This window comes from Haemorhous mexicanus, chromosome 5, assembly GCF_027477595.1.
Source record: "Haemorhous mexicanus isolate bHaeMex1 chromosome 5, bHaeMex1.pri, whole genome shotgun sequence".
NCBI classification, from domain to species: domain Eukaryota; kingdom Metazoa; phylum Chordata; class Aves; order Passeriformes; family Fringillidae; genus Haemorhous; species Haemorhous mexicanus.
The window spans coordinates 61,292,032-61,319,636 of record NC_082345.1 but is presented as its reverse complement, the minus strand read 5'-3'; the positions used below and the strand labels follow the sequence as shown (position 1 = coordinate 61,319,636).

The following is a 27,605-nucleotide window of genomic DNA, read 5'->3' as shown; positions in this document are numbered from 1 at the left end:
GGTTTTGTTCTGCACTAGGAAGATCAAGAAACAATCATGACTTGAGTCTTCATGTCACAGCAATTTTGCAGATTTGTATTAATGTGTAGAGGTCTCTTTTTTTGTTTATGCAATGCAGTCCTTGTGAGAAAGAAAGAATGGAAAAATATTGTGGTCTACTTCTCTTTTCTCACAGCATCAGCTCAAGCTTCTGGAAGCTCAGAAAAGAAACCAAGAAGTTATCTTACGTCGCAAAACTGAAGAGGTACTGTGGTGAAACAGCAATGCATCTTTGAAAATAGAGTGATGTTGTATTGCTGTAACTTAGAGCTCAGTTTGGGGAGAGTAACTCGTGTCTTTGCACTGTGTTTCAGGTCACAGCCCTTCGTCGGCAAGTCAGGCCTCTGTCTGATAAGGTGGCAGGAAAAGTGAGTCGAAAGCTGAGCCTGCCTGAGCATTCCATGCAGGAAGCAAGTTCTAGTCTGTCAGGAGAGCATGATGGCTCCAGAACAGCAGCACAGCAGAAGATGAGAATTCCTGTCGCAAGGGTTCAAGCATTATCTGTAACTGCAACAAATGGAACAGGGTAAGGGTTAAAACTTGTTAGGACTCTCTTACAAGAACTAAAATTTGTGTGGACTTTCTCGCAGGTGCTGTAGCAGGAGCTGTTAGTTGTCAAACTGTTATCATGTAATGCTCGTAAAATGTGCCGTTTACCATTATCAAATGCAGTTTTAGTGTTCTGGGTTTAAGACAATAATATCATAATATAAAATGGCATTAAATGGCAAGTCACATAAACTAGATTTTGAAATCTTAAGGGTTTTTAAATCTGCTCTTCAAGAGAAATTACCTTGGTGGTCCAATGCCAGCAGTCTTAAGTTCATGGAGAAACTTGTTGGAAAATGCAGCCCAGTGTATCAGGTTTATTTGTGCTTTTCCATTGTGATTTGAAGCAGATCTCCTTATTAAATAGGGAACAACACCTACGTGGCATTTGAACTCAACAGTGTGTCATGAAAGATGCTGCAGTGTTTGAAACCTGTTTTTCAACTGCAGCATCTTAGAGTGCAGTAGAGTCCAGGGCTGGGTAATGGCAGCTGTTTGGTGCTTTGGAAACCTAAAACAACTTCTGCATGACATTTTTAAGTTGTTTGTGAAAAATATTCCAGCCTGATCATTTCCACATGCGAATTTGTCACTGGACTACTCCAGACTTAGCTGTGTATTTCTCTTGAACGTGTCACAGAAGGAAGTACCAGCGGAAAGCAGTGACGAGCAGGGTTTACTCCTCGAAGGCAGCCAGGATGAAGTGGCAGCTGCTGGAACGCAGAGTGACTGATATTATTATGCAGAGGATGACTATTTCCAACATGGAGGCAGATATGAACAGGCTGCTTACGGTGGGTGATCTGCTGTGCACTGTTGGCTGTATCATTGTATTAAATGGGGAGCACTGCAAGTGTGTTTGCTGTCAATTAATTGCTGTTACGGCAGCATTGGCAAAGTGGGTGGAACCTACTGTAGTCAGTGAAGACACTTTTGGCTCCAGTAAACGTTTGAACAATGGGATTGCTGTGCTTAGTAAGAACTAAGAAGCACATTTATGGCATCATGTGCAAATAGATTACTGTATTCCCCTGTGTAACTTTTTCCCATAGAAATCGTGATGTTAGTTAAACTATGGCAAACAAAGGAAAACAAAAAGGCACTTCAGTGTTCTAAGGGCTTACTAATTCCTTTTTCTGTAATATTATGTCTTTGTGGAAAATAGCAACGTGAAGAACTCACAAAAAGAAGAGATAAGCTTTCAAAGAAAAGGGAGAAGCTCATCAAAGGTGGGGGTGGCAGTGAAGCAGATAGAAATGTCCAAAACATAAATGAGGAGATGGAATCAGTAACTGCAAATATAGACTACATCAACGACAGCATTTCTGACTGCCAAGCAAACATCATGCAAATGGAAGAAGCAAAGGTAGGTCAAATATTATTGCAAAAATGGTAGAATGAGGACAAGAAAACACAACTGTGTTAGCACTGAAAATGTTCTCATTAAGAAATTAGTTTTGGTTTGTCTGTGTAATTATTGAGCCAGGAAGTGAAAATTGGTGAAAACTTTTATGTGAAATTTGAGATGAAGACTTCTACAATAGATACCTGAATTTTAGTGTCAACAGTGTAATGCAAGTTAAGATTGCACTGCATTTAAATGTCAAAGCTGATGCTTTCTATTTTGCTGGTAATAACTTATTATAATTCTTGGGACTTCACAATCTGACCGGGCTTATTCTTGTACACATAGGAAGAAGGAGAGACCTTGGATGTAACAGCAGTGATTAATGCTTGCACTTTGACAGAAGCTCGATATTTGCTTGATCACTTCCTTATGATGGGTATCAATAAGGTAATGTGTTAAGTGAAGTATGTGTGTGCCAGGACTGTGGCATGTGCCAGGGGCAGATTTGTTGTGCTGACATAAAGACATGACTTATGGGTGTTAAACAAAGCAAAGCTGGTCAACATTACTGAGTCATGCTGATTCTCAGTGTCAAGGCCCTTGAGATCTGTTGTCCTCTTCAACTTACTGCCTGTCTCTCAACCCCCAGTAGAGCCTTCTTCACTGTATTAATTAGCTGATGTTGTTCTTACAAGAGCACTACCTGTTTGTAATCAAATAAATCTCTGTGTTTTTCAACAAACTCCTAAAGAGAGCTTGAGAACTTTTTCTTTAAAAGACTGGCTCAGCCACCTTTGTACAAATATGAACCTCAAAAAGTTTAGGTATGTGTTGATGCATGACATACTTCAGTCTGAGTAGAGCCACAGGGATTCTTCTGAAGGTGTTGGGGAAATATTTTTACTCTGATATTTTCAAAATAAGTATTTGGCAGCTTATAACCCTGTGCACATATGTATCATGTGCTCTTGTTGCTGCTTTTCTTTCTGTCTCATTGTGTCCAGTGGAAGATTTCAATGATACTGAAACTGTCTTTGGGTAAGCCTCCTGACCAGTTCTCTGGAGTTTCTTTTGCATTTTTGATTTGTCACTATGCAGTTAATCCAAAAAGTTTGTGGGGAAAAAAAAAAGTAAAGAAAATTCCCACAATCACATTGGCTTCTGGAAATTTCAATCTTCTAATATTTTTTCAGCCCTTGGATGTGTTTGAATGGATCTTGCAACAGAGGTAATGTGAGAAAAGTGCCTCTGATTCGCGTTGTTAACAATTTCTCTTTATTATGATAAAAAGCTCCATTATGTAAAGGATTATATCATCTTTTTGTTTAGTAATTATCACATAGAAAAGCTGAAGAGATTTTTTTTTTGCAAAATTGGTCATGCTTCTGTCTCTTCTGTTGTTTGTTTTCACCTGCAGAATGTGTCTGTTGATATGTAACTTTAGTTCAATCTAAATGTAGTGTGTAAATTCATAGGGTTGCACTTGTTACTCCAGCACTAGCACTCAAAGTCTGCTGTTGCCCTGCAAGCCTTTGAGAAGATGTGTTGTACCTTCATTTTTCCATACTGTTTCTTTTGGAATTTGGAAATCTATTTGGAAACCGTTCCATAAATTTCTTTGGCTGTATTTTCTCCAACTAAAAAATTCCCACAAATCCATGGATCTAGGGAAGTTAGGCCATAAGATCTTTCATTAGGAGCTGAAAATTCACTGAGCGATTGGGTAGGAAAGATTACAGTTCTGTGTCCCACCTTGTCCCACTTTCACCTCCCCCTGTTCCTTGTCGTAGAGTGCCATAAGTAATAATTTTTTAAAAAGTAGTTATTTGGGAAAAGTGGAGGTGTTGATCTTTCAGATGCTTGCTACTCTTAAAAAAATGCAAAGACTCTGATTTGCACTTGGGAGTCATGTCCCATTTAGCCACTAGATGCATATTTGCAAGGCAGTCTGAGGAATGCAAGTTAAAGGAATGCTTAATGAGTCTCTTTAAAAGGTGAAGGAAAGAAAAAGACCCTTTGTTGACACCAGATCTTCAGGATGTGAGAAGGCAGCTTCAATGTACACATTGTTTGTGTTTGTAGTTTTAAAAAAATTTTGACAATTTTCATTTTGTAAAACAAAGGTTGTGATAAAGCATTTGTCATCTTTCTTTCTCTTAGGGTCTCCAAGCAGCTCAGAAAGAAGCTCAGATCAAAGTTCTTGAGGGACGCCTTAAGCAGACAGAAATTACTAGTGCTACTCAAAACCAACTGCTCTTTCATATGCTAAAAGAAAAAGCCGAATTAAATCCTGAACTTGATGCTTTTCTGGGTCATGCTTTGCAAGGTAGTTTTTTCATCTTGTTTTCTGAATAGTCAGCTGCATGTCATGTTTGCCTTTTTTGCATGCTGTACTGGGCATTCTAGACTATTTCTTTTCTGAATAGATGCTGTATTGTAACATCTTATACTTCACAATTGACATGCATGTACGACATTTTTAAGTAGACCCTCTCAGCAGTGAAATGTATGAAACAAAGTTTTCTTATTATTGAGATTTTTTAAAATTCAAATAATCTGCTTGTTATTTTTACAATCTGGAATTGTTTTAACTTCTGAATGGGAAGCTCAAAAATTCAATCCTGTTCAGTCATCATATGCTAGGGATTTTGGATTGGCATTTTATGTCGTTACGGCATCTATTCTACTTCTCATGAGATGATACTAAGAAAAATTTAGAATACATTTGGGTACTTTTGTTTTATTTCTTTTTATAAATGGATATGTTTTGATTGGAATGTTGCTTTTTTTTCCTTGTTGCTGTATTTACACAGACCTAGATAGCATACCACTGGGTAAGTATGTTTAGCTTTCTGTGTACTGTACAGCTGCATGAGTTACTAATTCATTCATGTTCACTAACTGATGCATCTTAGAATTTGTGAGTGTGTGAAATTTGCATGAACTATTCTGTACATGTACTCATTATCACGAGCTTAAAGAGCATTTCTTCCTTTCTGAAGCCACCCCTAGCTCTCGTGGTAATAGACCTTGTGGTAGTTAAAAGTGAAGACAGTAAGCAGAGCTGTATTTCAAATTTATAACTTGGTGCTTGCGAGCCCAAAGTATGTTCAGACTACATAGAACTATTTTGGGATATACTACTGTTGTGAGAAATTCTGCTTATCATTTTAGGTTTGAAAAAAAAAAGGCAATTCTTAATTTGCAGGTCATTTTTAACCTTTTGCAAATAGCTCATTTTGTAATGTAAGTATTGTACAGAATGCAGGATTATATCCCACTTTTTCACGTGGGTTTAAGTTACTGACTTCACTGATTTTGAGATAAATCTCTGTTGCTGTTGCTTTAGAGTTATTCCCAAATGAATTAAGCTTATTTTTTTTCCCTCCAAAGAATTGGCTATATTTGGAACTTGAGAAAAATAATCCTGTTACCAGTGATAATTCCTTTTGTGTTGTCTTGTGCTACTTTTAATCACATTTTGCTGTCTTGTGCTAGTTTGCACAGCACTTCAAAGCACAAAACTATGTGGAAGTGCATAGATCATAATGTAGAGATGGTGAGAACTTGGCCAGCTTCCTGTCAGGTGACACCTGAAGATCTGTGTCTGGGGATCTAGCTGCATGCAGCCAGTTATTTATTCAGGAACCTCAGTGGTTTGTAGCATCATAGTGTGTCTAGAACAGGCCTTTAATGTGTGTGCATGTTCACTCCTGTTGGAGCATTGTTTCTCCTGACAGCATTGCATTTTCTTTAGTTCTGGACAGGCTTTTACTTATTAACAACATCTCAAGCAAAAAAAAAAAAAAAAGCTACTTGCTAAATGTATTGAAACAGTAGCTCTGTAATCAAATTTTTCATAGAGTGTTATCTCATTAAAGAAGCTTTTTAACACTTTGCAAGCATGACCTGAGGCTTTTAGAGTACCTAAGCCACTCAGGACTCTGCTAACACTTTAAAGGAAGGAAATGCAGCTGAATATGCTGCACTAACTGAGGTCCAAGACTGTTGGCAGTCTGTGTTTTGTGGAGGACTAGTGACCAAACCTTTTAGCTGCAGGGAGTTCAGACACCACTGTAGTGAGGCTTTGCTGCTGGGATTGCTGGCTGGTTGGCAGGGACGCTGTTGGTGCAGGGCCTGACACAGCTCCTGCAGGAAGAAGTGTGGGTGGCAGCAGACCCTGAGATCAGTCTCACCAGGATGCCTGACATCTCGGTGGTAGAGCACAGAGAGCCCAAGCAAAGGGATTGCACTTCCATAGTCTTTGTGATTTGCCTTCTTGATGCCTGCTTTCAGATCCACCATCTTCAGAAGTTCTTAGCTATTTGAATACACTTGGCTCAGAAAAGCTTGAACATTCCCCAGTGTAGTTATGCACTTGTATTCAGCTGTAGACAAGAAGTTTCAGTCTCCAGAAAAGTACATCACAGGCTCAGGATTTGACTTGAATGGACTTTCAGTGCACATCCACCTTGGTGGATGAACCAGCTGCCATTCACTGTCCCCTCTGCTCTTGTGAAGAGTTAAAATGACCATGAAATTGAGTTTTGAATGTTGCTTCTCTCTGAGGAGTTGTGGAAGCTGCTTTTACTTTCCACCTGTGATGTATGGACATTCATGTTTGGGAGTCACAACCATCTATGTGCAGGTGGTAAAATGTCATTTCCTCTGGGTGAACTGTGCTCTGGTGTATGGCTGTGTTCTGGTGCCATCCAGCTGCCACTGCATGAGGATGAAGATGAATAATCAGAAAATTCTCCACCTGTTCTACAAGCAGTGGTTTGCTAGCAGCTATCCCTGCAAACATTACTGTCTTTACTAACTTCATTTCTCCTTTCATCTCTTCTCACTCTCGCAGAATCTTGCTCTTTCTACCTATTTGTTGATTCTGTGCACTGGTTTCTATCCTGGGGCTTTGGGCAGTCTCCTGTGTTGAATTGCAAGCAAACTGAAGAAACTCATCAGGTCACATGAGAGTGAGCCTACAAATAAAATACCACCTTTTGTGGTCATTCCACACTTTCTACTTAGTTATCTGTAAAAAAGATCACAATTTCTTTATGAGTAGTGGATGAAGTAGCATAATTCTAATAGGAATCCTATATTTTTTTAAAATGCATTTATTTTAGGGGTGCTGCTTTTGTCTTACTGAAAGGAGCAGTACTCTAAATCCCCACTTTTGCAGAAAGCATATCATAATAATAGCAATAATAACAACCCTAATGACAATAATAAAAATAAGTATTGAAATATGTTAATCTGGCCTCAAATCCATGATGGAACAAAAAGAAACCTGAAAATTCAGAGTGCTGTTCCTGTGACCCTGCTTTTTTTAGAATATTGTTGTATTTCTGATAATTAAGATTACATCATTAAAATTAATTAAGCAGTTAGGTAACTCTAAAGTGCATTGTTGGTGTTGGTTCTAGGTTGATGGTTTTAACTTTTTCAGGGAACATGTTTAGATGCAGCATACACAAAAGGCAGTATTTTCCTTCTCTTTTTTCCATTCCTTCTCAAAATTCAGCTGAAAGCTGCATATCCTTCCTCCCTTTCTCCAAAGCATGAACTTAAAGACATATACATGGACAAACCTGTCTTAATATGGGTTACAAATATACTTATTCTATGCATTGCAAATGATATCTGCTTTTTGACAGAAATTAAATAAAGACACTCTGTCTCTTCTAGTAGAGAGGAGGTGTAATGGAATGTCATTACAAGGTTATTTAATCCTTAATATTTCATGAGTATGTTCAAAAAAAAGGGACTTTGCTTGCAAAAATGTCTTACCTATGTCCTTGGTCTGTGCCTAAAATGTATTATTAGAATAACACAATTCAGGGGATTTGCTTTCCCAGCAGTTTGGAACTGATTGTACACGTGCCCTTGAGTCATTGTGTCAGCTTCATGTTTTGCACCATTTGCATGCAGATGTGTTAATTGGATGTCTGACAGTGTTAGCGTGTGGCATGCATGCTGGTTTTGTCTTCTGTGGACAGGTTTGTGTACCCATTTTTGCTTCAGGAACATTTCTACTGAGCAGTTTCCTTTAGAAATTAATGTCTATTTAGGAAGCCATTCTAAAGTACTAAGTGGTAGCATCATCCTCTTTTATTAGTATATAAGGATTCCTTTTAAAGTGCTTGCTTCTTGTCAGCTCAAATGCTTGGTGGCATTCTGTATCAGAGGAGGCTGAGCCTCAGCTCACTAGCTACTTAAAAACATAATTTTCTTTTTCATTATAGCCAGGCTGATTGGGTCTTGGAGCAAGAAGATGAAAAAAAAAAGGAGAAAGAGACATTCTTATCGTCCATTGATTTACATCCCATATCTTCCATGTCTTGCAGATTTTCTTTGCTTTATCTGCTCTCTTGCAGATTCCCTTCTGGAATTTCTGTTTTTCTATCATCTCTGTTGCTCTGCTACAGTAGGCAGAGGAGCATGTTAGGCACACTGTGCCTAGATATGATGTATTTAGATTGTATGAAAAGAATTACTTTAGGTGTCAGGAAAATTCAGTGGGCGCTGCATAGAAAATGGTCATGTTTTGAAAATCCCTATCTTTTGTACTCTGTTCATCTACATTCAACATTGTCTGAGTTGCTTTGTACAGCACTTAAAGCCTTCACATCCTGTTATAGAGGGACAGACTAATGTTATTCTTCTGGAAATTTTCTAGAAAATGTGGAAGATAGTACTGATGAGGATGCCCCATTGCATAGTCCTGGAACAGAAGGAAGGTGAGGAAATCTTTGTTACTACTGATTCTAGTAAAATTACTGTAATTTCCTCCTTTTGTAATGCAGAATCATGTATCCTTTAGAAAGTATCTCTAACATTGTTTCATTACACTTTGCCCACAATTTCAATAGAAAGAAGAATAAAATAAAAATACACACCTGCAAATCTGCAAAAAGTATGACTTTCTAACTGTGATGCAATTTTTCTTTTAGTTCATTATCTTCAGATCTCTTGAAGCTTTGTGGTGAAGTGAAGCCCAAAAGCAAGGTAGGATGTACAATGATGATGATGATAATTCTTCTATGTTTTTTAAGTGATTCTATGATAATTCATAATTTAAAGATACCTTCTGGAGAATGCTCTTGCTTTGCCCAAGAGACTTCAATGAATGAAGACGTGCAAAAGGTGAACGGATGTACTTTACATATGATTTGTGTGCAATATGATTTTGTGTTCACACTTCACTCTAAGAAGCAATGATTAAAAGAACTTCTTCAGTATTTTGGGGTTAAGTTATTAGAATTCCAGAAAGAGATGTATTCTTCCAGTTACTTGCACTCCAAGCTGGTGTAGTTTTGCAGATAAGTATTAGTAGGCTACAGTTCAATGCTATTGCCAGTGGCAACTGTGAACTTGCTTATTGTTTGCAATTTGTCATAGAAATCTTGAAGTTTATGACACAAAGGTTTGACCTCCAAGATCATAATTACAGTTGACAATGGAGGACTGTATCTAGGCTGACTACAGTTTAATATTAATGGCAATGGGAACTGGAAAGGTACAAAAAAGTTTGCCAAGTAAAGAGAAGCTTAGCCTCCACTTTTCCAACTGCAGTTGGCTTTGGAAGACACCATCTGTGTTGGCTGTTGAATTATTTGGTAACATTCCTTGGTGTGCAGCTTTTTGGGCTGTTTAACTGAGTTTGGTCTGAAAACGCAATGAAGTAAGCATATAATTTTTATAATGGCTCTTTTCAGACTGGATCATTATCTTCCCTATTAGTCTTTTTTCCCCTGAGGAATAGATCTTAATTTCACTGTAAAATGACACCTAACATGTATGATCCATTTTTTACAAATTACTGTGTTGCACAAAGCTTAGCTCCTTTGAGAGTTTTTCTGTTGTTTTCAAATTTTTGAAATGCTGAATGAATTTTAATGTGGACTTCTGAGGTGACTTAAACTAAGGAAGAAGCAGAGTTTGTATATGAGAAGAAGCCTTGATGTTAGAAGTCACACCAGTATAATTGTAGGTATTTAAATTGACACTTTGCTTTATTCCTCTCTGCTTTATAACATTTCGTTTGGATAAACTGTAGGTGAGTAATATTGTACTGATGTAGTATTGGTAGGCAGCTGGTTGAAAGGATATCCTTGGAATCCAGTTGTCAAATCAGTATTTCATGCCATTGAATTTGAATTGCCTCCGCTAAAATCATTGCCCAAAAGCAGAGACGAGCTTCTTGATTCAGTTTCCGAAGGCAGTTGCCAAGTGTTTGAGGGGGATGCTAATTGCCAGCTAGTGCTGAGTTGAGTGTGGGACTCTTGGCACACACCTTTGCAGGCTGAAGTGGCAGTTTGGTTGTTGTCTGTCTGCAGGCCCGCCGCAGGACCACCACGCAGATGGAGCTGCTGTACGCAGCCAGCAGCGACCCGGGCTCCGAGAGCAGCGCCGCCGACTCTGCCCCCGGCGCCTCTGCCGCGCCGGCCGCAGAGACCCAAGGAAGTGGGGCGGCTGCTGACACACACGATGCTTCTGCTAGGGACAGAGAGTTTATACCCCCACCTTCTAAGATAGGCAGCATGTAAGTTTGGCCATGCTGTACTAATTATCCTTTGCTTTTAAAAAATGCATGTTGCCAATTTCTTGTAATCCGTTATTTTAACTTTACAAATGAGGTTGATATACTTGAAGCTTACTAAATAATACTGACAAAGCTCTTTCCTTTCTACCATCACCACTCTAGAAAGTATAAATGCAGTCTTGTAGGTTCTGTGGTTCTTATTGAAGATGTAAAATTCTGTTAAGCTGCTTTGTTATTGTAACTGTGTTCTATGTAGAGGGGAACACCCTTCTAATACCTTGTATAGTTTGCTGTATTAGTGCTATGGGAAATGCACATTCTAGGGAGGTAGTGACAATCTGATTAGAACAGCAGAGAGATTTAAAAAAAACAAACAACAAAACAACAAAACACAACCCAAAAATTTTGTCATGGTATTTGTATATGGTCCTTATTATTAGGAAAAATCTTTCTGTGTGTTGTCGTGTATGGACCACGCATAAAATGAAGAAGTCTGTGCAGCAAAATAGAGTATTCAAGTAAAAAGTTGAAAGGAAAATGTTAGATATTATGAATCCTCAAAAATCCTTTCTGTTTGTAGGTTGCACTTACCTGCAGAACAGTTTTACTAACTGAAAGTATCTCTTGATTCTAAACAGAACTAAAAATATTTTTGTCTTTTTACTTTGGGACCAGCAGATGTCTCTCACACACACTCTTTTTTTATTTTCACTTGCTCTTTCAATTCATTTTATATCTGCCAATATCACTGCTGGTTATTGGCCATTCACTGCTAGAGACCCTTTTCTTGGCTTTTTAGGTGCTAGCTCCTGTGTTGCATAAGCTCATGTGTAAATTCGATGCACTTCCCACATTCAGTGATGTGGAAATCAGTGTCCCGTAGCTATCTTCACATTACAGGTTCTAGAGTTAAGCATCTTTTAATATTCATCTGTCCTATTTGCATAATATTTTTACAGCAGTCTCTACCTAATGTACATTTGCAATTTGTATTTTTTACTATATATTTCTGGCATGTGCTTGAAGTGGCAATTGTGAACAGTAAAACACTGCTGACAGCAATTATTAACCCATGCTGATGGCTTCAGTGCAAATAGAATCTGCTCGGAAAGAATGCTCTTGAGGGTGAGCATAGGTGGAGAAAACCCACTTGTTTCAGCAGTTAGCGTGAGATGAGTAGAGACTTTTGAAGCTTCAAGATCTAAAACATCAAGTGTTATGACCTGACATCCAAGACTCAGGTAATACCAACTTTTGCCTCACTCCATCTTCTAGAATGTATCCGTTTATGAAAGTGAGCCAGCAAAAAGGCAAACAAGGATTTTCCCAAAACTGTGTTCTGCAAGACTTTGAGAGTTAGATACTGTCAAAAAGTCAATTCAGTCAGCAGTAGGCCTCACGTATTGAATTGTTATTGATCATGTTTCAGTAGATAAGTGATCAAAAATTCCCACAATCAATCTACAGTGACCTTCTCACTGCAAGTGTGTATGTTTTTTCAAAATAGAACTCTTGCTGGTTTTTCTGGTCATAGTTGAAGAAAGCTTGTCTTTGTGACCCATCTGGCCTTCCCTTATGGGCCTCTGGTGCCAGCATACCTTTTGTAAAAAAATATATTATTCAGGAGGAGATTTTGACTTTACCTGCAATAAATGTTTTCTCCCTTGTGCCACTTACTTAAGCAACATTCAGGAATGTAGAGGCCAGTAATCCAAACTATAGATTCTCAAAGAGACAGAAATTAATTATATGTTTGGGTGCAAATTCAGGTATCTGCATATGCACAAACTGCTCCACTCTGGAACCTCCTCAGTTTTCTAAGGTTTCTGGTGATTCCATGGTCCTTGGAGAGGGATTTGTTACAAGGGCAAGTGTTGGTAGGTTAACGGGTAATGGCTTCAAACTGAAAGATTGTAGGTGTACATGAGATATTGGAAGAAATCCATTTCTGTGTGAGTCAAACACTGGAACAGGTTACCTAGAGGAGCTGTGGATGCTCCATTCCTGGAAGTGTTCAAGGCCAGGTTGGGTGGAGCTTAGAGCAGCCTGGTCTAGTGGGATGTGTTCCCGCCTAAGAGAAGGGGTTTTGAACTAGGTGATCTATGAAGTCCCTTGCAATCCAGACCATTGTGTGATTCTGTTACTTAGGGAGGCACCTAAATACATATGGCCAACAGCTAATTTAACTGGAGTTCTGTTTACAAAGTTGGTTAGTGCTGCTGTCCTTTGATATACTCAACTCATCTACAGCAGCTTTTTCAGAACATAGTTGTCTTCTGTAGGACTTGTCAGCTCTTTTCAGATGTCTGGCAAATGTAAATGGGCTCTGGAGACCTGGAAGTAGGTATCTGTCCTGTTCCTTTTCTGTTAGGTCATTGCCATCATGCACCTGGTTTTTACCCCTGGGCTTAGGAAGTTCATTCCAGAAAGATAGCTGTATTTTTATAATACCTGCATTCCCAGGCTTTCAAAAAGAATTCAGAAAATTATGATGCTATTTACACTCTCTGCTGAGGATGTTTCTCTGTGGAGTCAAAGATGGAAGACTCAAAGGGCAGGTAGAGAAGAGAGCAAGTGAAAGTTGCCTCTGTCTCTGAGTATGCAAGGATGCCAGTGTGAGGCAGAGGAGCTTGGGTTCCAGTTTCTGGTTTGGTTTATTTAATGGAGCAGCTTCTCAGTAAACATGTAAGCAACCCTGGCAGCAGGCACTACAGCCTATTTGTAATCCTTGCTTGAAGACCTGTCAGCCTGATTCATAGAATTTGCCTTGTGACCTCAGGATTTTTGCATTCCTAAATGCATACTGGTCCAGCATAAAGAGAGGGAAGGGAGTGTGTCCTGTTCCACCTTTTTTGGTGTCCTTTGCACAGTATGCCTAGAGGTAAGGGAGCCCTACATAGAAATGAGTGCTCTGGCCTTGAGGGAACTGGACACACTTTCTCCCCTTTTTTTATGACTTAGTTGCTAGGCTTCTGTGCAAAACCAGGCAGGTTATCACTTGTCCTCCTGATCCTGTCTCTTGAAGACCCCGGGGAGCTCTAGGGTTGACATGCAGCTCTTGGCACTTGGTCCTACAGGTCCCTCACATTCCAGTTAGGGTTTGTGATCACCTGAGACTGTCTCATCTACTTGAATCAAGTAGCTGTTTGTGGTTGTGCTGTCCATGTGAAATCATGTTATTCTGCATTCCAGTCTCCAGGTGGATTTTATGTAGCACAGACTTCCTCTTAAGGGAAACATGTAGAGCTGTGCATGTTCAGAACCTGTAGGGCTCTGAGATTGATGGTCATAACCATGTCAGGCAGGTGGCCTGCCAAATGAGATTTACCTGATTAATGGAGTTGCGTGGAGCAAAAACACTTTCAGAATCTCTGCTTTCTTGCTTTTAATGAGCGTTTCATATTCATAGAAAAAAATCCTTCTAAATGCAAAGAAATAGAAAAAAACCAAAACAAATACTGCTTTTTCTCAACTAGTGAGAAATGGAATTTCAGATGAATGGAGGCCACTCAGATTCCTTTCTTTTTTCTTTTGTCTGACTGTGGTGAAATGAAAACATTTGGGTGTCAGCTTTAATACTGTCCTCTTGATATTCTTGCTAATTTTAATGGAGAATAAAAGGTTGGGAGAAAGACCACAGTGACTGTAAATTGGAATTGTTTCAGAGCAAGAACTGGAGAGACAAATGAGGGATGAAGAGCAAGGGGGAAGGAAAGTGGGGGACAAAGAGAAACCATGTTATAATAGATTGCCAATGGGAAGTACCTCTTTTCACTTCCTAATTAAAATGAATATGTTACTGCAAAGTTTCATTTGTGTATAAGAATCATTGTGATTTCTCTATTCTTCATGTCTGTAAATGGCTGACTGTAGATGCAAATGTGGAATTTGAAATTTAAGAACTTCCATGATCTTAATTTGGATGCATACTCCACTTTATTTCTTTTAGTGAGTCTCTTTTATTATTGAATTAGTAAATCTCCTTTAACTATTCAGTATCTGACACTGTATGTTAATCATCTTTGAACATTATTGACTTGGTATATTTTTATATTCAAGTGTGAGAACAAGTTTATAATCCTTAAATTCAAGAGAGACAATAATAGATTAAGTATGTTCTAAAGTGTGAAACCACACTGAGAGAACAGGTAATATTCTGTGAAGGGCCTTAGAGTGAGATAATGATTGCTCTTGTTTTAGTTCGAGGCAACCATCTCTTCCAGAGAAGAAGATACCTGAGCCTTCACCTTTAGCAAAGAGAAAAACCTACGAGAAAACAATGGAAAAGACAAAGACAAAAGAACAAAAACTGTAAGACTATTTTAAATTTATTTCCTCTGATGTAATTTGAAATTTCTTGAAAAATAAATCTGTGTTTTTCTATTTCTTTTCTTCCAGGACAGTTTGTATTGTTGACAGTGTTGATATTCATTGCTCAGCTTATGCCTGGTTGTTTGGGGTTTTTTCCAGGTTGTTTTTCTGTACAAAATAACTCAGGGGCAGAGCCCTGAGAAAATGTCCTTTGGAGCATTTGCAAATTACTTTTTTTTTTTTAAATCAAAGTCATCAATGTCTCTAAGAGCCTTCAATTTATAAGGATTTCTTTGTTTTACATGTGTGTTTTCTTGCCTGTAGCTTCCACTTTTACCACTTAATCTTTGAACGTTGTGCCATCTTGCACTCTGCAGCCTTAAGCTTTTTGCCTTCTCTGAGAAATATCTGTATTACAATCTTAATTATTTGCTAAAGAGCATCTAACGTTTGAGGCATGTTGCATTTAACTTTTCTAACCATTCATAACCTGTTAAAGAAGATGTTCTTTTTTTTTTGTAGCTCAGATTCTGGAGCCCCAGAGGCTAGTCTGTCACCTCCTACTTCCCCACCAAGCCGGCCCCGTAATGAAATGAATGTTTTTAGTCGTCTTACTGTTTCTCAGGGAAACACATCAGTTCAGCAGGATAAGTAAGTCACAAAGGGAAGCCTCAGCCCCCAACCAGGGAAATGCAGAGTGTGCCCAAGTTTTCAGTGTAGTGTCTGGTAGAAATTTTGCCCTTCTGCAAAACAGGAGGAGATATTTCTCATGTTTTTGTGTAGTTTTCAAAGGAAATATTTTAAACTACCATGGAACCACTGTAAAAATTTGAGAAGAGAAATTTCCTGCTGAACCTTGTTTCCTGTTTTCTAGGATATGTCTGGTATTTGTAGTCTTAAACCCAAAATAGAAAATGGTAGAATTCTTAGATGTTTGTGTATTTGTGTGTGTGTTTACACTCAAAAATAGATTTTAGGTGATAATTTAGGAAATAGTGCTTTTGGCAGTTACTCAGTTGCTCCAGTGTTGCTCAGAGTGCTCTCACAACGGCACCTCAGAGGATGGGACACAGAAATGGCTAGAACACAGTTGTTAGAGATTATCCAAATTATTGAACAGACTGACTTTAGGAGGTGATCTGCAGGAGTGGATGATATTCATGTCTTGTTTAGAAGAAGTAGAACAGATGTTTCTCACCTTAGGCATCTGTTTAGAAACCTTACACCAAATGGCAGTGGACTTTACTTGACTAAAATCTCTATTACAGGTTTCAGTACTGATACAGATACCATGCAGTGCTTATGAACTACAATTCAGATTTAAAATGTAGCTTTATTTGTAGCTCTAGCGAGATAAGAAATTGCTTTTGTCTGCTTACACTATTTTTTTGAATAAAATGGGGTTTTTTCAGAGGTCTACAGCCACCACATACCACGCAGTGGCTTGCAAGGCTTTCAGTAACTGTGCTTGTGACTTCTTTATCTTAGCTTACCTTTCTTATTGCTAACTCCCACCAAACCCTTTTCATTTTCTCTGAGCTGACTTTGAAGTCAAATAGAAACTGCTGAATCTGTTTGAGTTGAAAATGAAGGACATCTTAAGATGTACTGAAAATCATCATATTTTGGGGAAATATTGTCTTGTATGTGGTCCTGGTTTTTATTTTTAAACATTTTTCCAAATGAGAGGGGAAGGATTTTGAACTTAGCATGGCTTGCAAATCACTGTATTTATTTGAGTGAGTTATCATATTTAACATTTATATCTCTATGACTAATATTTTGCATGTATCTTCTACACTTAGCAGGCATTGATGTTCAGAGTATTTTTTTCTTTTGATATTCTCAACAAGCACTATCCTGTGGAGGTTAACTTGTGCATCTATCTTCTCCTTTTAATTTTTTGCCTTTACTTCTCTAAGAAAATGTTGGGGAAATAAGAAATGGCTCAGCTGCTGTTACTCATCTTCTGGAGCTGAAACAGTCTACTGTAACTTTCTGCTGAGAATGATATTTAAAGATAATTACTCTTTCCCCCCTAACCCCCACATCATCATGAGTTTGAGGTATACCTTGAGCAATGCTGCATAATATTTGTGGATTTGCATTGCTTTTCTGAGTTGGCCATGCTGTTGTGTGTTCTACTCATATGGAGGCTTTCCTTTGCTGATACCTATATTCTTTCTCCTCACAATTCCACCACTGTTGATTGTAGGTCTGATGAAAGTGATTCCTCTCTCTCGGAGGTACAAAGGTACTCTCTCTTTCTCTTTTCTGTTTTCTTGACATCTCTCATCAAAGTTATTCCAGTTCTTAAGGCATTTCATTTTGCTGCATGATTTTTCCTGATACCTGTGCATTGTTTCTCTTGCTTTTGCTAGAACATGAAATATCTGAGATTTGGGTCAAGCATGTCTCCCCCTCTCCTTTTTTAGGGTATTCTTTTATCATTGTTGAGCATGTCAGATATTTTAATTATAACTGAAGTATGGTGTAAACATTTCCTTAGATACATTGTTTCTCTCTTTGTTTTCTTAAAAAAAAAATAGGAGTAGACATTTTCTTAAGTTTTATTTACTTCTCTCCTTATTTTTGTTTTTCTTTTTCCATTGTATGCTTTGATCACTAAAAATGAAATCCTAGTGTAAATAAAAATGAGTGGTTTTTTATTACTTCTTTCTCAGAGAATGCTCAGTGGCTTAAGAGATGAGAGAAATGTTGCCACTTGTGTCCCTGTGGGTTAGGATTTTGGTACTCAATGAAAAATTAGTTTATCTAGAGAAGGGCAATCAGATAATTGCTAACAATATAATGGGGCTTTGCCTGGTCATTGTAGCAGTTGTAGTGGTTTTTTTGTCTGTAGATTTTAGAACACTGCATTTAGGTGATAAATAGCTCCAGGACGTGTATTTTACAGGAATTGTCATGGAAGTTAATGGGTGAGAACAGCAGGAGGAATAACTCAGTTCGGAGGCAGCATGATCCACTAGGGAATACTACAGAGAAAATCATGTTAGTTTAGTATGATGCTAGAAAACAATAGCATAGAGACCTAAATTAATTAAAAATAAAATTGTTCCTGTTTTCTTGAAAACATAAAATAGTGCAGATGAAAGGTGAAAGCCTTTCCAAAATTAAGAAGATAATCTTACACAATTTAAGACACTATTAATACTAGTAAAATCTAAAGAAGGTAGTAATGAATTATATGAGTGAAGATGTCCTGAACTGTAAAAAATGTTTAAAATCATAATTTTAATGTACTAGATAAAGTAACCAGTTGTCACAAAGCTAGCTTGTATCATAAAGGACTTTTTCCTTTTTATAGCAAACTTCTGGACAATATTACGATTTTTTTACATTTTCCTGGTGCATCTGATACCTTCTGTTTTGGTTTTCTGTTTTGGTTTTCTGTTTTGGTTTTCTGTTTTGGTTTTCTGTTTTGGTTTTCTGTTTTGGTTTTCTGTTTTGGTTTTCTGTTTTGGTTTTCTGTTTTGGTTTTCTGTTTTGGTTTTCTGTTTTGGTTTTCTGTTTTGGTTTTCTGTTTTGGTTTTCTGTTTTGGTTTGTTGAGATAGGGCTATGATTAGTTCCTTTTCATCACAGTTATGTGTGTGATTCCCAAAAGAGCATGACAGTGAGTCTTAACTGCAAGCTGGCCAGGTCACAGCTGTGTTGCATGTTTTGGGCATTACCTTGGGGATTTTCTACACTTCACAGAAATAAAGGGGTCTGTGTGTGTGCAATTGTATGCATGGGATTTTAGACTGCTAGTGATTTTTGTTTGGTAAAGAGTTGTGAGGTGTTTATTTCAGGCAAGTTAGTCTTTTGGCATTACCACAGAATTAGCTGAAAGTGCCCAGGAAGATTGCTCTGGGGTGTCAGCATTCCAGTCATCCTCCCTTTTGGCCATTTGAGCATGAGCATGTTGTTGGGTACAGGGTGCACTGAGAACCTTCTTCAGGCACAGGAGTTACCAGCAGTTCTCTGGGTCTGCCCATAGGAATCAGATGATGTGAAATGCATGCTGAGTTTGGAATTGGCAGTGCACATTACATTTGCTCCATTTTTCAGATTGTGCTGTTTAGATGGTTGATCTTGGGCATACAGAAGCTTGTGTGTCGTGGTTTGTTCAGCATTGTGAAGACTTTGCCATGTACCCAGCATTTAGCATCTCGTTGTCTTTTCATTTGTTTGGTTTTGTATGTGATTTCCTTTAACTGCTAGGCCAGACTTGGTGGGTGTTGAGGCTAAACAGTAAAAGTCCTGACATAGTTTATGAAAGGCATTCAGCTGTTCTGCCCTCACATCTAAGAACACTAGGATTTTTTTTCCCTACATGCAAGTAAATTAGCTTTATCTGTGTCTATTACTATGCCCAACTCACATTCCTTTTTTTTCTTTAGGGGGATAATTAACCCATTTCCTGCTTCCAAAGGCATCCGATCCTCCCCGCTTCAGTGTATCTATACAGCTGAGGGGCATACCAAGGCTGTGCTCTGTGTTGATGCAACTGATGATCTTCTCTTCACTGGATCTAAAGGTTGGGCAAGCTCTTTGCACCTCTGCTGCCTACAGAGGTTCCTTTGACAACTTGGGGTTGTGAAATTCTCAATTTGTGCTTAGTGTTGTAAATACAGTGGAAAATTCTAAGGGTCCATTTTTCAACATAAGCTGAAGAGGGATTTACAGTAATTATCTATGGGTTTCTAACTCCAGTGTGTAGTATTTGGCTGCTTGTTTGTAGTGGAAAACCACAAAAAGCAGTAACATTAACATTTGTTGAATGATATGATGGAAGCAGTCATGGTAGCAGGTACACACATGACATGCAGTGCAAATAGCTTCAGGGTAAGGGTGGAGATGGGAACTGCACATGCTTGGACCTACTGCACAGAGTTTGAATACCCTTCATGCCATAGTTGGTTCTTTGAAGTATCTTCTTCATCTGAGGGTGTCTTCTGCTTCCTCTGTGCATCTCGTTGCCTGTCCTTTGTTGTTATAAGAACTGTATGGCAGTTGTGGGAGGGCCTGGAATTTCAGTAGCCTCTAAGTTCCTTACTGGGTAGTGCAGTCACTCTATAAACTTCTCAAACTGATAGAAGCAGTATTTGGAAGAAAATATTTTCCTCCTGTCTTTACTGAATTTCCAGTATCATTGCTCAGTTTGGCTTAAAGATACCACCAGAGGCCACCAGAGCTCAATGGTTTCCTTTCACAAACACCTAGTTTAATGTAAAGGACTTGTTATATTCTTGTGCAGCTGAAGCTATGGCAGACTCTTTTTTTCTGAAAGTATCAAAGCTAAGAGGAATTAGAATGGCTGGGAAGAAATTAACACCTGTTGAGGGGGAGACTCCTTTTCACTAGTTCATGTAATGAATAAACCTTGAAATTTCAGGACATCCCTTTTATCCCAGTTATTAGCATAGTTGACAACCCCATCAGATGCAGGTCTTCCACTGCTATTATTCAGTTATGGTTTCTGTGGCTATTCTACTAGCTGGCTGTTAAAAATACCAAATCACACACTTTGAGTGTGCAAACTTTTGATCTTGCAGGTTTTAAGCCTACATTTCAACATTTGTACAAGCATATACAGTTGCAAAAAAGGACATTGATTTAGATTTTGTAAATAATACTTAGTTTGTTTCTGTTGAGATTTTGAATTTTGTGGCTGTGTGAAGGAAAAAAGGGCATGTTTTAAAATTTTATTTTACATCTAGATTTATATTCTAAAGGTTTGGTAGTTTGTTTGTTTTTTTAATGGATGTTTGCAGATGTTGCAAATATTTACCTTTTGGAAGTCATATCCTAGCTTCTTAAGTATTCTTTTACTCAAGGGTGTAGACAGTTGCTTAATTAAATAAAATTAAATCTTTTGGAAATTGTTGCTGAAGCAGAAAGCCTCGGCTCACTGACATCAGATAATACTTGCAGACAAATTCAGAAATGCCAGTAAGCTCTCATGTGCATAGTAGATCTGTGATCTTGGTGGTTGGTGTTTTAAAGTGGCAGACAGGTCTTGCTATATTTACCTTCACGCTATCATAACCAGAGTGTGTACATGAAGCTTTCTCTTCATCCTCCCCATATACTTATTTCAGTATAAATGTATGTCTAAAATACCTGGAGGGATACAGACATGCTGCAGCAAGGAGAGTTTCCTGTTCTTGCCAACAGTGTTGCAGATATCTTGAAAACTTCCATGCATTTGGGATTTTAACGCATAAAAGGTTGCAGTATTTAAACTCCTTTGCTATGGAATCAAAACAGTGACTAAAGCACTCTTTGCTGGGATTTTCAGAGGCTCCCAAAACACTGAAGAGTTTGGGTCCATTTGTAGTTGTGTTGTGGCAGTCAGAACTCGGCCGTGCTAAGTCTCAAAACTCATCCTGAACTATGTTTTTGATAATGAATTTTTGAATTAAAAATTGGATTATTCTCTTTATCTATCATCATCCACACTTTACAGCCCCTAAACTGTCTGCATTTTCACTTCCCTTGAGATTTTGATCCTTTTAAAATGCTTCTGGGGCTAATATGCAGATCTTGAAAGCACATTTAATAATTAACCTTGCTTAGTTTTGATAATGATAGATGGATGCCTGTGTGTATTTTTTAAGAACTACTTAATTTTGCTGGTTTTTTGTGGTGTCTACAGAAATGGAGGAAAATGTATACGTGCAAATAAATGTGTGTACTTTTTTTTTAATTAATGGAGTTCAGGAAAAGCATGAGAATTTGTAGGGTTTCTTTTATTTTGTTAATATTTTTCCCATTTCTGTTTATCTTTATTTAGATCGTACCTGTAAAGTCTGGAATCTGGTAACTGGACAAGAGATTATGTCTTTAGGGGGTCACCCAAATAATGTGGTTTCTATTAAATATTGCAACTACACAAGCCTGGTCTTCACAGTTTCAACCTCCTATATCAAGGTGTGGGACATCAGAGATTCTGCCAAGTGCATTCGGACGTTGACGTGAGTATGCTGAACCTCAGATGCCAAGCATACAAATGAGTCTTAGTTCTAGATACATTTTATTAAATGTAGTTCAGTATTGCAGTACAGTGAAATATAAGTACACTGTTGGGGATGTTTCTTTACATGTTCAGGCTAAGTTAGTATGGGGCACCAGTAATGGGAACACACAACGATTTGAGTTTTATCAGGTGTTCAGAATTCATAATTGGCTTATAGCCTTTTTTGCTCAGTGAAATAGGTTTGTTTATAGAGAGTATGCAAAGTATGGCAAACTAACTGTAGAATTTGGGGGTTTTCTTTTTTTTTTTTTCCTTTTTCTCCTCTGTACTCAGGTCTTCAGGCCAAGCTATGCCTGCTGATGTGTGTTCAGGAAGTACTAACAGAACAGTTGCTATCCCAGCTGGAGAGAACCAGATCAATCAAATTGCACTAAATCCAACTGGCACATTCCTCTATGCAGCTGCTGGAAACTCAGTGAGGATGTGGGACCTGAAAAGGTACTGAACACCAGCCAAAGAGAATGTTCTTTAGGTGGTTGCATGTGCATAGGCAGCAAAGTTGTGCATATGAAACAGGCAGTGTAGTGTTTCTTCTCTATGGTAGTGTCCACACCTGGGCAAAATATGGTATCAGTTACAGATCAGCTAGCCATCTGTGGTGGTTACTGAGATAATGATTTTCTCATGTGTAAAGGTTGTGGTGAATCATTTCAGTAAAAATGACTGGAAAAACACAAGGTTTTGTTTGACAGGCACTACAAAACGCACTTTTGTAAGGTGAGGATGGGAATCCTGACTAGTAATTGTTGATGAGATGATGGAAGCCAGTGGAAGTAATGAAATATAATATGGGGTTATGATAGCTACACTATAATTACACTTTTCCAAACAGAACCTGCTCCTAAAGAGTGCATTCAAAATACAGAAAATACTTACGAGAGGACTGATTCATCTTTACTTTAAAATGTTTTAATTCCTATTTTTCATAAGTAGAGGGGTTTTGTTGTATTTAATGTAAATTTAATATTTATCCATGGATATGAACAATAGAGTATAGGTAAACAAGAGGATAGTACTGAAGACATAGGGAAAATGAAACAATCCATTCTGTAAGAAGCTGTGCTATGGACTGTATTGGATATATGAAAAATTAACAAATCCTCATTCCTTCTCTTATCCTTAAAGATTTCAGTCTACAGGAAAGCTAACTGGTCACCAGGGTCCTGTTATGTGCCTTACTGTTGATCAGATCTCCAATGGACAAGACCTTATTATCACTGGTTCAAAGGATCATTATATAAAGGTAAACCACTAGTATTTGCCTATTTTAACTTGGAACATCAGCATGGGATGCAGGCTTCAGCAGAAGTGGCTTACATCTGCACATTCAGAATATGATAGCCAAGATGAAAATTATTTCACCAGTCATGGGTTGTGAATAATATTCAGTCATAATACTTACCACTTCAGTGCCTTTTTTGTTTCACCAAGGAAGATGGATGCATGGTTGTCTCCAGTTTAGGGTTTTTTTAATCCCCATTAAATTGGGTATCAGGTGTACAAAGTCTTGGAGAAATATTCATAACACCTACTTTTAGCTAACATTTAGCTCTTTATCTTAAGTCAGTGCCTCTGTTTTGGAGTGCAGACCTAATTGTTTAGCAGAGACACCCTGTGTGTTCCTCACATAAGGGAGTCCACAATTTAGCCCAGGCTCTTTGTGAAGTGCTGCCTGTGTTCTGAAGTGGGGAAGACAGCCAGGTCAGCACTTCTCAGCCAAGGTGGACAATATACTTTTCTGTTTCTTGGAATTGTGATTAATTCACTCAAGGATATGGAATCTGTTTTTTGGGAGGAGGGGGTTATTTTTTTGTCTTTTGTTTTTTTGTTGCTCACCTCAGCCAGTGCCTGTTTGAACCCACAAGCTCCTGTTTCTCAGTGCTACACCCAAATCACCAGACTTAATGAATTGTATATCATCTGGAAAGGGGACCCTCACACTGCAAAGAATGTGTGATGCATGAGGCCAAAGAGAATGGGCAAAAAGCCCTAGCTTGTTATGAGGGGATACCCTTTGTTCTGTTCTTCTCACACACTGGAAAAAGTGTATGAACACAGCTGGGGGTGGGGCAGGATCCAGAATCTGCGTGAGCTTTCTCACTGAGCTAGGCTTTCCTTTTTCATATTATTCTGCAATTCTTGGACACTTGGCTGTGCACTGTGCCAAATGCAGAAAACTGCCTGAGAGGTTGGTGCATAGTTGGGCAGTTTGGGCAGTGGATTTGAATCCTGTCAGCAGTGTCCCTTTGGTTAGAGGCCAGGGGATTCTTAGGCAATGGAGAGACAGAGGCAGACACTCTGAGAATTACTTCTCTGCACAGTTCAGAATATTGGTGTAGTTATGAGCTGCCATCCTGGCACAGTAATGAGGGAAGGACCTCAGTGGGAACAACAGGGTGGCATCATGTAATGCACGTTTGTCATGCTATGAGCTGGAGGTGGGAGGGCTTTTGGAAAACAAAGCTGTCAACAGGCAGAGAAGTTTATCTGTCCTTCTTGTGCTTCCTTTCTGTGACCAGGCTACATAAATCCTCCTAAGTCTGCCTGGCTCTTGACTTACACCACTACAATGTCCAGGGGATATTTCAGCCATTTCTGAGTGCTTCAGAGTAGTGTGTGTTCTCCAAAGTGAATGCCTCCAGAATTGTCAGGCCACTTTGGCTAGTATAAATGATCTGTATGTGCAGCTGTCTGCAAATTCTCAATGCTTCCATTCAGCTCGGAAAAGAGAGGGTTATGTGGGGACCTCATAACTTTCCAGTATCAGAAGGGGGCTTACAGGGAAGCCAGAGAAGGATTCCTCATCAGGAACTATACTGACAGAACAAGGAGTAATGGGCACAGATGGAAAAAGGGGAAATACAGGTTATGATATTAACATGAAATTCTTCACTGTGAAGGTGGTGAGATACTGAAACAGGTTGCCCAATGAGGTTGTGGATGCCCCAGTGCTGGCTCTATTCAAAGCCAGGCTGGATAAGGCCTTGAGCAGCCTGGTATAGGGGGAGGTGTCCCTACTACCAAAGAGGGGTTGGGACTACATGATCTTTAAGGTCCATTTTAACCCCTTAACAATCTGTGGTTCTCTGCATGGGTAGGTCTGTTGGGCTACTAGGCTTGGTGACAGATACTGTCATGTCACAGGAAACTACTGTCTTGTCTACTGAGTCAGTAATATTAGTCATCTCTAGGTACCTGATTTTTCTGGTTTATCACTGAATTTTTTGTTACAATTGGAACTGATGCATGTTAATTGAATGCGGTAAGTTATTTTAAAATACCTTTAGCTCACAAGGTATTATTTTATACTACCAAGCTCTCCTTTTTCTACTGTCAAGCTTATTCATTCTAAAAGGCCAATAAAGAGCAAATAATAGAGGATAAAGTTTGACATTTGCTTGTGAAACAGAGCTGGTGGTTTAAAAAGTTACAGCTCATCTGTTCTTTCAGCTCAGTCTCACTGGGTGAGTTCTGGTTCCCTACAATGCAAAATGAATCAGAATTGCTTACACTGCAGCTCTGGAAACAAAGACCTGATGGGATTGATTATGGCTTAAATTGTTAAAGCAACCTTTCATAAAGAGTTTGTTTTAACACCCCATTCTTGGAGCACAGACAAGGAGAGAGGTGTGTCTTAATACATGAAAAGTATCAGCGTGTAATAGTATGTAACCCTAACCAAAACAACTTGTCCAGAAAAACATATTAATGCCTCTTTCTGAAGCTACTTACCTTGCAATTCTCCCAGAGTGAGTTATGTTTCCCAAACTCACTCATGAGCTTTGTTTCTCTAGCCCACCACACAGGGTATATATGGGCCCTTCCTGTGAAGCTGCTGTGTATATGATATTCAAGTAGTAGTATTCTTCCCAGATAAGTCTTCTCTGAAGTCAGTCAAGAGGTGGAAGAGGAGAAAGGAGTGGTTCTGGTAGATAAATTCTGTCAAATATACATCCTGATACTGTGGCCTGTAATAAGACTGTAATAAATTTTTTCCCTAAAGTTATTTGCTGCATGACTTTCAAGCAGGTTAGATGGCAGAAAATTTCATATAACATTTTATTATTTATTTTAGATGTTTGATGTGACTGAAGGGGCTCTTGGAAGCGTGAGTCCTACACACAATTTTGAACCTCCTCATTATGATGGCATTGAAGCACTTGCTATTATGGGAGATAACCTTTTTAGTGGCTCAAGAGATAATGGAATTAAGAAATGGGATTTGTCTCAAAAAGACCTTCTTCAGGTAATGCAAAAAATCATGCAGCTGCTGTGACAGTCACGCTGTAGAACTGTTTTCAGGCTGTATAAATGTTTTCAGGCTCATACAATGACTATTCACATAGACACTTGTGCTTTTAATAGGGAAGGCATAGAGCACTGACTAAGAAAGAAATCAATAATGTACTTGATCTTTACATGCAGTTGCTTTTCTCTTCTGTGCATGTAGCATCAGGAAATTCTGATGAAGTGGTTATCCTGTTTTAGCTCTGAGTACGTGGGGGTTGTTTTAATGCTTCAGAATAAAAGCAGCAGTTGCCTCATCTGTGACTGGAATCATTGGATACTTGTCTTTGACAAGTTGGTAAATTTTGGATTGGGAACTCATTAATGAGAAACAGTACTTTAGATCAGGCTACGGAATATTTTCTTGTGAAGAGGTTTTACAGCCTATCTCACTCCACCCAGTCTTGGACCTTAGATCATCTCCTTATACAGTGCAGGTGTTATGTTGTGTATACAGCACACTCATAATAACACTTGCTGTCAGAACACATTTGCTGTATGTTTTTCCTTATGTAAAAAGGAAAAAAAGGGAGTGGGTGTAAAAGGACCTCAAATCCAGGGAAACTGCAATTTTTTTTGGCATGAAGAATTTTGCTTTTTGCCTACCTGCTATAAGATGATCTGTTCTTCTAGGTCTTATGAGAGGTTCTTGAGGTATAGTTGTGATTATTTAACTTGAGACTGAGCGAGAACTGGAAGGCAGAAAAACAAATACCAGAAAAAGGCAGAAAAACAGAAGAGAGTGCTGTTTTTGCAGGAATTTTTAGGGAAAGGAAGAGCATGCATTTAATATGCAGACTGATAGCAAGGAAACAAATAAAATTTTAAAGTATTGGGACATGAGAAAATAATGGACTGGCTACTTTAAAAAGAAAATTTCTATGTGGGCATACTTAGTATTCTGTAAATATATAAACTTTCTTGACCTTCATTCAAAATCATCCAGTTCAGTGCCAGTTCCTTTTCGGAATACTACGAAGACTTCCCAGTTAAAAGAAGGATTCATAAATTTAGCATCTTACAGAAAATCTTCACTTGCCCATATTGGTACGTCTGCCCTCACATCTGTCTGTCCAGAAAAATGTGCTAAGTAGCTTGTACCAAAATCACAGGCACTGGAAAGATTTTGTATTCTCAGAGTGACTCCATTAAAGTTTTAAGGAGTGTCTTCACTCTTGCATTTGAGGCTCATTTAAATATTATGCATTTTGCTACTGCAATTAATTTAACATCAGAAAGAGTACAGGATGAGGGGTGAATAAGATTGTAAATTGCACTAGTTATATCACTTTCCTCGCTTTACTTTTGTTATGTGGTCATAATTTCTCTACTTTGCCTTCCCCTGTTTGTTGGTTTGAAAATTAGAACTTGATAGGAATCATCTCACACTTCCTTCTTTCTTTTTATTTCTATAAAATGCTGTAAGTTTTTCAAGGAGGTGAGACTGAAGCATTTGACAGAATAGAAATAATCTTTATTT

The 27,605-nt window shown here is 38.4% G+C and overlaps 1 protein-coding gene across 9 annotated transcripts in view; it reads left to right on the top strand.

Annotated features, from left to right (window-relative positions):
* Positions 1-27,605, top strand: part of KIF21A (kinesin family member 21A) — an 87,034-nt gene that overhangs the window by 54,894 nt on the left and 4,535 nt on the right. For 3 of the 9 annotated variants that reach the window (XM_059847320.1, XM_059847314.1, XM_059847316.1), the window contains 17 exons: positions 176-244; positions 354-565; positions 1,229-1,382; positions 1,754-1,954; positions 2,282-2,383; positions 4,097-4,262; positions 4,750-4,770; positions 8,619-8,679; positions 8,893-8,947; positions 10,279-10,484; positions 14,685-14,795; positions 15,318-15,446; positions 19,200-19,336; positions 21,596-21,776; positions 22,112-22,276; positions 22,964-23,081; positions 25,914-26,084. In XM_059847320.1, coding sequence (XP_059703303.1) covers positions 176-244; positions 354-565; positions 1,229-1,382; positions 1,754-1,954; positions 2,282-2,383; positions 4,097-4,262; positions 4,750-4,770; positions 8,619-8,679; positions 8,893-8,947; positions 10,279-10,484; positions 14,685-14,795; positions 15,318-15,446; positions 19,200-19,336; positions 21,596-21,776; positions 22,112-22,276; positions 22,964-23,081; positions 25,914-26,084 — 2,259 coding nt within the window. Of the gene's footprint in view, positions 1-175; positions 245-353; positions 566-1,228; positions 1,383-1,753; positions 1,955-2,281; positions 2,384-4,096; positions 4,263-4,749; positions 4,771-8,618; positions 8,680-8,892; positions 8,948-10,278; positions 10,485-14,684; positions 14,796-15,317; positions 15,447-17,010; positions 17,050-19,199; positions 19,337-21,595; positions 21,777-22,111; positions 22,277-22,963; positions 23,082-25,913; positions 26,085-27,605 lie in introns of all 9 variants that reach the window. The other 6 variants (XM_059847315.1, XM_059847317.1, XM_059847321.1 and 3 more) reach the window with 5 other exon arrangements.